Source organism: Rousettus aegyptiacus, unplaced genomic scaffold (assembly GCF_014176215.1).
Source record: "Rousettus aegyptiacus isolate mRouAeg1 unplaced genomic scaffold, mRouAeg1.p scaffold_m13_p_17, whole genome shotgun sequence".
Lineage (NCBI taxonomy): Eukaryota > Metazoa > Chordata > Mammalia > Chiroptera > Pteropodidae > Rousettus > Rousettus aegyptiacus.
The window spans coordinates 40,091,853-40,104,870 of record NW_023416292.1 but is presented as its reverse complement, the minus strand read 5'-3'; the positions used below and the strand labels follow the sequence as shown (position 1 = coordinate 40,104,870).

The 13,018-nt window shown below is 41.3% G+C and overlaps 1 protein-coding gene across 5 annotated transcripts in view; it reads left to right on the top strand.

Annotated features, from left to right (window-relative positions):
- The first annotated feature begins 7,416 nt into the window (after nucleotides 1-7,416).
- CDC14A (cell division cycle 14A) overlaps nucleotides 7,417-13,018 on the top strand; it is a 128,696-nt gene continuing 123,094 nt past the window's right edge. Inside the window, exons 1-2 of one of the 5 annotated variants that reach the window (XM_036235146.1) lie at nucleotides 7,417-7,513; nucleotides 9,420-9,510. In XM_036235146.1, the coding sequence (XP_036091039.1) occupies nucleotides 7,420-7,513; nucleotides 9,420-9,510 (185 nt within the window). In that variant the 5' untranslated portion in view covers nucleotides 7,417-7,419. Of the gene's footprint in view, nucleotides 7,514-8,119; nucleotides 8,622-9,419; nucleotides 9,511-13,018 lie in introns of those variants that run through there. The other 4 variants (XM_036235144.1, XM_036235145.1, XM_016133537.2 and 1 more) reach the window with 4 other exon arrangements.

Here is a 13,018-nt window from a genome sequence, read left to right as displayed (position 1 = left end):
ACATTGCAGGATATGAACTTTCATTCTTGGCTACATATTAAATTTTTTGGTCATTAGTTTGATTTTTATTTATTTTAAAAATGACCTTAAACAACACTAGAGAAAATGTGGAAAAATATATGTCCTATATAACCCGCTGCCCTAATAAAACAACTGTTACCCTAGTTTGGTCAATGTGAATTACTCTTTAAATGAAATGCATGATTTTACTTTTACAATTATATTTAAAACCATAAGTAAGTTCTTAAATGAAATGGGCCCACAGAGTCATTTTTGTCAAGTTTTAGAATAGGACCTAAGATAAACTGGGTAATGCGCTATGTTTTCTAAAACCAAGGCATTGTTCTTTATACAATTTTTTAAGTCATAAAACCATAAATAATAAAACAGTATGTAATATACAAGTCCCCTGTAGTCTGTCCATATTAATACTATCATTTTGATGTATTTGCTTTGGATCATCTTTCTAAATGTTTTTTATTTTTGTTTTTTAAAAAATATATACAATTTTTAATAATGCCTTTAAAAAAAACCCTAACTTCGGACTTGACAAAGAAGGCGATAGTATAGTGATTAAGGTTATGTGCTTTGGGGGTCAGGCATACCTGGATTCCAGTCCCAGTTGCATTAACTCTTCAATATGGGGCACATTTGAATAACTCTGAGCCTCATTATCACCATCTGAAATGATTATGTATGATCAAATATTTTGGTTAAGTTTTTACCTAAATGATAATGTATGTGAAAGGCTTGCCATACAGTCTGGAGCATAATAGATATTCAAAAATAATAACCATTTTTACTAATTATCTTGTATGTTTATGCATTTACATGATCTTCCTAATTATTACCTTGAGTTTTGCGTAATAGTTAATTACATGAGTTATAATATTGTACATTTAACTGTTTTCTCTTTTCTAATTTATTATATTAAAAACAGAGATGGTCCATTGTTTCAATTTTTATTCCTTTGATTTTTACCACATGTGTTTGCTGGCTGAATTTATTCTTTCGTAAATTGTTGTCTACATTCTTTACTTTGTTGTGATAGTTGTAATGTCTTATAGATTTGTATACATTTTTGTATACATTGTAGTATATAACACAATACTCATTATTGTCATATATCCTGAGAATATTTTCTCTGCTTTGATTCTTACTTTCACATTTTGGTTAAGTTTTTTCCTAGTCAAATTTGTTCTCTTTTCCATTGCAGTTTCTTCTGTTGGGCCTAAGCTTTTCTCTCCTAAAGTGATTGGATAAATAATTAGTCAATAACCTAATAATTAAATTAAGTGTTTGATTTTTAAAATATTGACATCTTTCATTCATGTGGAATTCATGCGTAAGTGGGTGAGGCATTTAAATTATTCCCCCCATATTTCTAATCAGTTATCCTTATGTCATTTATTGAAATGCTCTGTTCAAAATTACTTTCTATATTTCAAAATTTTTTGTGTGGTCATTTCAGAACCAATATTATTATCCCAGAATACCCTGTGATCCAATTTCATCACTATATATCTCAGAGTTCTGAAATACTGTCTTAGCTTCTACTCTGTGTAAACTCTATCTTATTATATTTCACTCGAAGAAAATAGCGATGCCCCCAAAGCTGAAGTATAGGCTTTTAATTTGCCTTCTCATTAACTAAGTCTTTTGTAAATCCAATCATCACTGATTGTCTATGCTTATGAACAAAAGGCTAAAGGCCTTTTCTGAAATTTTTACATGGAGATGAGAGCGCACAGTAGAATTTATTCTCTAACCCTGAGTTCTTATATTATCTACAAAAATCACAGAAAAATGTCATGCTGAACACCAGCTAATAACCATGGTTTGGGCCTTCTATCAGCCCTAAGGCATGGATGTCCATTTCTCCCCCATCATTCTCACTCTTACTCCCACCTATCACCTGTCTCACTTATGGAGCCTGCTTGCTTATTTGGATCTTTTTCTAAAATGTAAATTCCTTAAGAAGTCTGCCTGGCCCTTGATTGTAATCCCAGCACCTACCACAGTGCAGGCAAATAGACAGTAAATTTGCTGAATGGATGGCGCATAAAGAAAATATATATTAGATGCTATGGGAAATAAAACATGGTTATGAAGAGAAATATTTTACCTAAAATATGTATGATGTATCTTAGGATAAGCAGAAATTATTTTTGTGTGTAGTAGATTATTCATATCACTTTTCCTGTATTAACAAATCTGAATTATACTTTAGATATAATCTGGAGAATGACATAGACTCCTTGTGAAGGAAGGCTTGATACATGGAAGATATAAAGTGTGTTTTTTTTTCCTGTGGGAATCAATACAGTTAGTTACAGATGTTAATAACAGCAACAGCAAGAACAACCATAAGGAATCTGTCTGATAATTCTATATCATTTTGTGACTGGAAACAAAAGGAAGCCAAAGGTCTTCTGTTAGTCTACCGAATATATTATTTTCTCCTGAAGTTTCTGCACAGGAATAGGTACCAGAAAACCTAGAGTTCCAAAGAGGCATCGAGGGTTACCATGGGAACCATAGGGAACAACATTTATGTCCCAGGCTTCTGGAACAGAGCGATTTAAAGAACGGGAGCCAGAGCAGGGGAATTTAGGAATCCACCGAGGATGCCTGAATGTGGTCCTTGGCCTGTCATACCCTAGAGACAGTACCAGGGCCACAGGCAATCAGAAATGAAGGCAACATTCACTTGTACCCTGTAGAGTTGTCTTCAGTGATAAAAAGAGCTTCTCTGTGAGTGTATATTCTGCTTATGTTGTTAAGTAGGAGTAAAGTAACAATACCTTGATCCAAATAGATATAGTAATTTGCAGCTTGTGAAAATCAGATTTGGAAATAATTTAGTATTTAATATAGGCTTTAATATTAATAACAAATATGTATGTATAATGGCATGATACTATGGCACTCTTATTTAATTCAACTATTATTCCTGTTAGAAATTATAATACCTTTTTAATGCTAGAAGAAACAGTCTGAGATAATGCATAGAATTAGTAATAGAGTGATGCCTGAAACCGGGGCTTCTTATTAAAAATCCAGTATTTTTTACATAAATTCAGGCTGCAAATGAACTGATTTACATATCTAACTGATTCGCATAAGTTCATCTCCCAACATTTTAATTGCTCATTTAATCATTCTCCAAACATCTGTCGAACATCTGTTTTGTGGCAGTTTCCTCATCTGTAAAATGGGAATAATAATAGTACCTCTGTTATAGTCAACTGAGGTGATAATAGAGATCTAAATTACCGTGCTTGGTTTTCAACAAAACTTAGGTGTTATTATTTTCCTGACAGAAGCATGCACAGAGTATAGCTGGGACACGTGTAAATAAATGTGCATGTGGGAACGAACACGGAAACTCGAGATTAAAACCTGTAGCTCACCACTGCCATTGCTCAGCAGGATGATGGTGATGGGGGTCTTGGTAGCTGACGTAGTAGTGATGGGGTGAGGAGCGGTGTGAGGAATATTATTTTATATATTTTTCGAGAAAAAAAAGTTCATTTTTTTTTATTTCTTCTCTGAAAAGAGTAAGAATGATAAATAAGTCTAGATGGATAAATTCTGTAAATTTAAAAACTGCATTGAATTGCTAGCCTATATGCAAAATGTAGCAAATTGGCCAATGAATTGAGCATTATTAAGTATATAGACCTGGTCATGGAAATTTCTTTTACCTTCTAAAATTACATTAGTCTTTACTGACTGCATTAGGCCAGGATGAGATGATTATTTAATTGTTTTATTTACTGTTCATGAAACCAATATTTCTTAAGCTACGTTCCATAGAATTCTGGTGTACTATTAATAAATCACAGGGGTGAAAAAATAATTCAAGTTTTTGTGGATTCTATGACAATAATAGCAATGGCAGATAATGTAACATCTTTTGTTTTTACATTCTGAGTTTAAATTATTTCAATATTGTCTCTAAAATTTTGAAGAAAATAGTTAAGATATTTTACATATACATTATTGCTTGGTACTTTATCATCTCAAAAGTTAAAGAACCTACGAATTAAACAATGTAAGTAAGTTAAGCTAAGTTAGGAGAAAATTGAGAAAAGATTGTTGGCAGTAGAGCAAATACTGCTCTTATTTCTACCACTGATCAGCCACGTGACTTTGGAAAAGCAATTCCCCCACAATGGCCCTCAGTTCCTTTTTTTTTCCTTTCGTCTATTTTGCCATATAATCTTTTACAAGTGAAATATATAAAACAGGGAAAACTAAGGTGGGGCCTGGGCTACCTTGGGCTCCATGAAGTCTTTTTGAAAACCAAAAATAGCAGTTTTTAGTTCTAGTTCTTGCTATCTTTAATTCTGGTTCGGAATTCTTAAACAGGCTTTGGTGACTAGTGTGAGCAGATCACACGAGACCAAGATCTTGGCATCTCTGGGCAGCTACATATGAGCCATACTGTCTATATATTTTTGTATTCTTCCTGTAACTGTAATATTTTTGTATACACATTTTACTAAAAGCTACTGTAAATTATTTTTGGTATCAGAGAAGGAATTAACTATCAAACTAAACAATTCACATTATTTTGAGTTTCAAGTTACTCAGCAGTACCATTGTTTATGTTCCTTGTTTCATAGTTAAAATGAAAATTAATTTTTAAAAAGAATACAAAGAATGTGTTCTATATTTTCTTTTACTTCTTTGGATAACATCATCATGACTGAATAAGTTAGTATAAGCATGTTTTAATGTCATATCCTGAGAAATGATAATTAAAAAAAATAGAATATGTAAATAAAATAGCTGTCAACCCGTTGACTATCTTGAGCAACTTATTCCTTGCCCTCTTCCAACGAAAGAGAATATTTTCCTTTTTTCTTGCAGCTAAATGATAAAATTTAGCTCTTTTATGTTTTTTTTTTTTAATTTTATTTTTTTTATTGCTTTTGTTCCCATTGGAATCTTCCAACAGTGCTTTTTTCCGTTATCAGTACTGTTCATCTCAGGCCACAACTGGCCTACATTCAGTTCTGGGACATACTTTTATCACAAAATATGGACAAATTGGAGAAGACAGTGACTGGACAGCAAGGGAGCTTGAAGCAATGTAAATTGAGGAAAATAGGGATTTTAATCTGGGGAAGTCCAAGGTCTGGCGGTGGTCCAAGGGAGCTGCAGTTTTGAAGAGTTCGCATGTGCAGGAGTGACTCAGGGTGTTCAGTACAGTCTCAAGGGGCAGAATTAGAATGAGAGGGTGGTGACGTATTTCAGAACAGCCTCTAGCAGTGAATTATCTAGCTCCGCAGGTGCATAAGCATATGCTTCCTGCTCCTCCTGTTCGGTGTGTCCAAGGCAGGATTTAAGCATTGTTTGCAGAGTTAGACTAAATGTTGTTGTTTTCCAACCTGAGACACTTCTACACTTAACTGTTAAATTTCTATGTATAAACTTACCTTCCTTTTCTGCAGTTGAGTGCCTCTTAATTCTTAGTACTTCCTCTCTGTGTGAAACTATTGTTTAAAATAAAAGTCAATTCCTAACATTTATATTAAGTTGGGTGGTTGGAAAGAAGTTTCTTCAATTACCTTCCTCTGTAGACTGTGAAATCATGACTTTATTATGAAACTATGACCAGAAGGAACTCTGACCTCACATAATTGAGAGACTAAAGGGTTTTATGATCTCATTAGAATCTTGACATGTATGTGTGCTGTGTGTGCACTATTTTGTTCACCATTTTTCTTGTGGAGTTTCCTATAACATTTAGATTGTGCAGCTTTTGGTTTAGAGAGTTTCGATTATATTGACACTTATTTTCCTTTCATGCACCATTAAAAAATATGACTTATAGGGTCTTCAAAATGAATATTATAACTTCAAAGATTTTATTATAATATAAATATGCTAAGGAAAAATAAGCTTTCATTTTGAGTTCTTAATTTTAAGGACTTCTATTTATTCAAGTCATAATTTACTCATCACCAACATTTCTGAGCAAGAGGGTTGTATGAAAGAAAATGTTTTTATAAATTCATTTTAGAAAATAATAGGAATGTGTTCAATTAAATTTGCCTTCTTTGAAAGTGTAGATTTAGAGTTCTTTTAATTAGGTGATTTACTTTAAGAAATTAAAATTTTATTTGTTGAATGAGAACTTGGACTTCTTTTTCTAGTGTAATTTTTCTAATGCAACACTGGGATGAAAAATTGTTAAGAAATTTGTTAAGAGGATTTAGATTCTACATGGATTTTAAATCAGCTAATTTAGAAAAAGATCGCCGTCATTGAATTAATTTAGCCTTTTAAACAAAGTGGGTAAGTTTATTCAGACTTTCACATACTTTGCTTTTCCCTCTCTTTCACATATAAAATCTCAATTAGAATTTTTCAATAAAATAATTTGAATTGGCCAACTTTATTGTCGACATCAAGATTTGGGGAAACACATATCTGGCAAAGTCAACTAACTGTATGAGTGTGGACAACGTATTTGAGATGCTCCCTTCTTTAGATAGAACTCGATAACCATGGCCGGTGGCCTGTAAAACATGGAATACATCTCGAAGGGAACTCTCATTACAACTCATCTTTTCAGTACTTTTACTGTTTTAAAAAACTCTTCGGATAGTTTTTCCTCGTGTGAGGATTAGGGGATAGTAGAAAGTACTCTTTAGTGATTCTCCCAGCTTTGAATTTATTTGGTTCTGGCCTTAGAGTCGGATGTTAGGGTAGGTTTTTCTTTTTACTATTATACAAGGGCACGGTCGATTAGAATTACCGAAACGTTCCAGATATTTTTTTCTTAATGTCGAAGTAATAATAATCCTCTATCACTTTCTGTGCCGGTTCAGCATTTTGGATAGCCAACAAAAGTGCCTCAGGGCTAAGACCAAGGATTTGAGCTTTACTCCCAGAGCTCGGATCACTGCCTCCAAGTCAGGGAGTCGGCTCCTGACTCGTGCGCCCCCTTTCTCCCAAAGGGTAAACAAGCCACTACTAATCCCAAAGCGGGTGCCAATCCAGCAATCACTCAGAGCGCATGCTCTTCTGATGATGGGGTTGGAGCGCCATTTTCGTATCAAAGAGTCTGCCCTCTAATTAGGCGCGTCTTCGGGACACCCAGCGTTAGAGTTGTTCAGACAGTAAGAGGAGCCTCACAGAAACAAGCCAAAGCCTTTGACAAGATCCACTCCCTGCAGCGCTTTGGCCGAGACGACGTAAATTCTTTTGTGTCAGTTACTCCCGTGGACAAGGGCCCCTCTTTCCCTCCTCGACTCCCTCTCCCCTTCCCTCCCCCTTCCCGCCCCCCTCGGTGGCCTCGCCCCCGCCCCGCCCCGCTGCGGGACCGCAGCAATATAAAGGTTAGGCATTTGTGATGATTTTACGCCCACAGTGGCGGCCCTAATGAGAGTGCTGGGGAACTAGATGGGAACGTTTTCCCCCGTGAGAACAAAACACAAATTATATCAGAGTCCAGTATGTGTAGAGGAAACCAGTGCGAGCTCTTCTGAACTAGGAGGTAGCGCTTCGCTTCTCTTTTCATTTTATTTTTTACAAAATGCGGATACATTAGAGGTGGAGATTGAAAGATTAGCTAGAGGGTAAGGCAGGGCTCAGAGAGCTGAGGTCCCTAAGAGCGTGTACGTGTGTGTGTGCGCGCGCGCATGCAAGAGTTTAGAAGAACCGTGGGTGAGTGGGGCGAGAGAGAGAACAGGAGACACAGAAGAAAAATCCGGAGTGCGTGCAGAAAAGGAAGGGGTGCCGGCGCGTTCTTGGAAGCGCTCGCAGCGCCCTCCTCGCCCTCCGCTCCCCACTCCGCCGGTTCATTCATAAGTTTCTTGTCCCGAGGCCCCGCCCGGCTCTTGCTGGCCGAGGACCCTGCTTTCCTGTGCAGCAATTGGTGGACGGCAACAAAGCCTTAGCAACCAGCTCTTAGTGACCCGCGGGGCGCCTGGTAACGGGCACGGCCGCGCGGGGGAAGGAGAGGGGCTGTCCCTTTAAGGGATGGCCGCGGAGCCGTGAAAGTGGAGGGCGCGGAGGGAGGGCGGGGAGGACGGTCTGGGGGCGGACCCAGGGGGAGGACGAGGAGGAAGAGTTGCTGCTGAAAGGAGGTGGCGAGGGAGGAGCCGGGGCCGCCGCTGCCAGCCCGCGGGCACCGCAGTCCTGCCCGCTGCCGCACGAGTAGCCACGGGCGCGATCGGGGCCAGACGTCTGCTCCTCCATGAGCACTTTGGGAGCCGGGAGAAGACTTTGCCCGGCCGTGAGAGCTGGTCTGCGTTTCCCAGGCGCGGCGGCGGCGGCGGCGCGGCAGGAACAGCCGGGTCCGCAGCGCAGCGGCCACAGCCCGGGGCGTGTGCGCCCCGCGCGGAGCGGGCTCGGGTTCCCCGCGGAATGTCCCCGGGGCTCCCGGCGCTCTGATCCCCCGGCCGCCTCCGCCTTCGGCGCCTGCTGCCTCTCGCTATCGGGCTCGGTGTTCGGGACTGCAAGCGCCCCGACTCCAGGGCAGTGGGGGAGCCCCCGGGGGCGGTGACCTCGGCTGGCCAGGACCCAGCCCTCCCCCGCGCGTACCTCGCTTAAGATGGCAGCGGAGTCAGGGGAACTAATCGGGGCTTGCGAGTTCATGAAAGGTGAGGAGCAGCTGCCCCGCCTCCTCCAACCCCCTCCCTCGCCCCCGACACTTCACTTCTCGCCCCGAAGTCCTGGCCACTACCCCCGGCTTCCCCCGGGGTCCCCAGGGTCCCGCAGCCGCTGCGCGCGCTCCGAGCCCCTCTCGCTGCCGACCCTCCCCGAGGACCCCCCGCTTCCGGCCTCTGGTTCTGGCGTCCCTCGTTCCCTCGCAGCTCCCTCGGGTGGCCTCTTCGCCGGCTCTTGGGACAGCGCCGCTTCTGCCAGGCTCCTGCACGGGGCAGCTAGCGGGCATCCTGCTCCGGGCGATCCTTTAGGTCGCCTTTATCTTAACTCCCTTGCTGGCCTCGGTTTTCAGGACCCCCGCCCCCCCCCGCCCCAATCACACCCCGTTGTCTCTCCTCCCTTCCTCTTCTTCAAGTCTCCGGAGCTGCAGGGGAAGGCTCGCCTCTCTCTTTCCTTTCCGTAGCGGCTGAGGTCTGGCGCTTTCTGAATCAAACTTGTATCCCCAGTTCTACGGGTATCCCCAGGTCCCCCATTGGCCAGAAACGAGGGAGATAATGGAGCTATGTTCCCGACGAGCCCCTCAGTCAGGTCCTCTTCTCGCCTCTCGTAATTTGTGCTCTTGAGTCTCTCTCTTTCTGGGAGAGATCAGGTTTCCACAAGAATTCCACGTGTTAATGGGTCTTTAAATAATGGTAGCAGTTGTTATTTTGTTCTTTCGTGTATTATCACCACCCCTACGTCCAGCTTCCCTACTTCTCATATGTTTTCTCCCATCTTTTGAACTTGTCTTTCAGATCGGTTATATTTTGCTACTTTAAGGAATAGACCAAAAAGCACAGTAAATATCCACTATTTCTCCATCGATGAGGAGCTGGTCTATGAAAAGTAAGTTTCTTTCTTTTTTATTTTTTCTCAACCATAGCTTGTTGGCTCTTTGGTGAGAAAACACTGTGCCTCTCTGTGTCAGCTTTTTTCACTCCCCCCTAGGAGTGCAAGTAGCAATACCAATTTTTTAAGGCTCAGGTGCTTGGGGAAAGGTGCAGGGACAGTTAACATAATTTGAACCTGTCAACACCTCAGTCCTTTTAGACCTCTGTCTATATTAGTTCTTACCACCAGGGCAGACTGCAGCTGTGGATTCCTAACCCTCTCAGAGCAGGGCCAGAGAGACAGGCACTCTGTCCTTGCCAGACCCTGTAATGGCCTGTGACTCAGTCTCTGAGTGTTTATGAAACACCCACAGAGTCCAGCGCAGTGTGTATCTTACAGGTGCTTCAGCTTGATGTCTTCCGTTGTCTCTCAGGATGTTTTTGTTTGTGCAGCTCGTTTTTTTGGAAAGTGGGACACATTTAGCTGGAGGAGGCTGTATTCAGTTCCTATCTATGAGTAAGGTTTTACCTGTATGACAGATTATTGGGTTATTTTATGTGGGTACTCCACACTTAACAGTATTATTTTCTTCGCCTTTCAGGAGTGCTATAGGAATACTGATTTACTTTCTTTGGTTACTTTGCTTCTGTGGGATTAGGATTTGAGAGTGTAAGATGAGTGTAGAGCTGTTTTCTGTGAAGGACCATTGGTCTACAGGAAAAAGATATCTTACTACTATAAGTATAGTACAAATTTAATTAGGGATAAATACTCAATAATTTAATTAGGGATAAATATTCAACAAATAAGGAATAAGAAGGCAGCATTGACTTGATTTTATGTCATTTGATTAAAAGAGCTGGTGTTACAGAGTAATCATATATTGAGTTAAACATTTAATTTTACTTTCTCGTGTTACCTAAATGTGCAATTAAATGAACGTAATTAAGTGAGCCATAGTCACTCTATTAAGCTTCCTAGGACTTGTCCTGTTAAATGAGATTTTGACAGTTCTAAGGATTTGTAGGCACCACCGGGCATCTATTCTAAGAGTGAGAGTATTCTCGACCTTCAAGAGCATAGCATATCTTTTATTTGAGGGAAGACAATCTTTAATTGTCACTTCATCTTGAAACCGATGTCTTCAGGACATTTCTCTTAGTGGTGCTGGGAGCAGGATGCTTCTTGAATGGCTGAAGTGAAAGTGGGAATGAAAGAGCCCTTTGCTGCTGCTGGTGAATGCCCAGAGCTCCAGCAGCAAAGAGGTCTAAATCCCTGGTGTCAGGTTACAGCTCAGCTCCTAGACAGAATGGAGTAATGCGTGGCCTGTTCCCTGACCCCTTGTACCTGGATGATGTCACTGCCTGGAGTATTTATTGAGTGTTCATTCTATTGTTGGGAATATGCATTATACTGGCTTTCTTTATGCGAGTCTAGGGTTTGAGGACCTCTGCTGAGTCTGAGGGTAGGGGTGGTATGTGTGCCAGTATGTTCAGTTCTGCAGTGACTAATGTGCCAGAGGTTTGTGAACAAGCTGCAGTCATTGAGGTCTGAGTTGCCCCTCTTGGGATTGGTAGATGGTAGGTCCTGCAGAAAATTGTGGTTTTTTGATTCTCGTATTGATAGAGGAGGATCATTTCTGATGTGATTTTAATGTTGGCATTTTAGGATAGGGCTACAAATTACATTATTCTACTGTATTTCTGGTGTCTTATAAAGAAAAGCGTTCTGGAGAGACAATCCAATTTATATTGTGAGTTTTGATATCATTTGAAACTGGTGAGGACTCCAGTCTTGGCAGAGCATTTCACTTGGACTCACCCAACTACCATAGCACAGAGGTGGCCATGGTTCTCATCGCCCACAACTCCATCTTTCTTGTTACCCCAACATGTTCCACTGGGCTAGATGATGTAGAGAATACAATGATGATGAATGCGCACATTACCTTCGAGGAGCTCTAAGACTGGTGGGAGAATGACAGGCCTGCCATTAGAGGTATAGAGAAGATAACTGCCATAGAGAAACATGACCCTGAGCTGGGAGGGGACGTGCCAGCTGGCGGGAGCACATCAAGGTGAGGGGTTCAGAAAAGGCTTTGTGGAGGAGCTAAAGTTGTCTTGAAGGCCAGACAGTCTTATCGGACAGAGATATGAGAGGAAAGGTCCCAGAAATAAGAGCAAGGATGAGGAGGCAGGCTCTGGATGATGTTGGGGGACTAGTAAGTCCTTTAGCTTGTCTGGTGTGTATATAGGCCAATGGCTATGTGCAATCTGAAGCTGAAAACTCAGTTCGGGGCAGATTGAATGTCAGGATGAGGAACCGCAGTGTCCTTAGAATGCTATGGGACTCTCCTAAGAGCTGTGGGGGCAGGCCATGGTACAACTGGATCTGTACAAACTGCAAATAATGGCAGATATCTACTGAGCATTTAAATGCATGCCAGATGCTGTTCTTACTGCTCCACAACTATTCATTTTATTTTCACAGCAGTTCAATGAAGCAGGTACTGTGATTATCTTTAGTGTGCAAATGATGAAAGGAAGGTACGGAGAGGTTTTGGTAACTTGCAGAAAGTCACAGAAGTAGAAATAGCAGCGCTGGAATATGAAACCAAGCCTTGTGATTCTGGAGGACATACATTCTTTCAAAAAAAATTAACATGAGACGAGATCAGGCACGTTCAGGGTGGTATGGCTGTAGACTAAAAAAAATTAATATGATAGCATCATTTAAGATGGATTAATTAGATAGGAGGTAATAGAAGGCCACTTAGAAAAATTCTAGAATGTTCAGAGGGAAGAAATAAATGTCTAGATTAGGACTGGCGGCAATGGTAGCAGAAAGAAGGGATCTAAATTTATACGACTTTCTAACAGATCTGCTGGGTGGGTTGGTGGGGTGCTGAGGAAATGGAGGAGTCGAATGAAGAAGTGCTTGAGACGGCTTGTGTCACGGCTTGTGTCACCGTGAGCCTGCTGGAGCCGTTAGCTGAAACAGGAAGTAGGGCAGAAGAATTGGCTTTGGTGGGGAGATCAGGCTGAGTTTAAGGCACTTAAGGGATCTCACATGATTTTTAAGTTCTTAAGTTTGGGAGTTTTCCCCACAGAGATGACGACGCTGTGAGAATGGTGCGATGTCTGGGGAGAAAGAGAAGACATCAAAGTCTGTATTTCATAGGCAAGGCCAAGGTGAGAGGAGAGAGAGAGAGGTGGGAATGAGCAGCTAAGAGGTGGCCAAACACTGAAGGAGAGAAGAAAGGGGAGAGGGACGTAAGCAGTGGAGTCCATCTCATGGGCTCCACTTCTTGGAAGTAGAGAATGAGAGACACTGCAAAGCCCTTCGAATGACATGTAGTAAGTAATGTAGGTTCTATCTGTGGAGGATGGCCTGTGGTGAGAAAAGATGTGAGGGTCATATTCTAATGTACATGTCTCTAAGGAAAAGGGTATAATTAATACACATTATCACAGAGGGCCTTGTACTGCCCTATTCCTGTGTATTTATTTGCTGAGTGTATAAC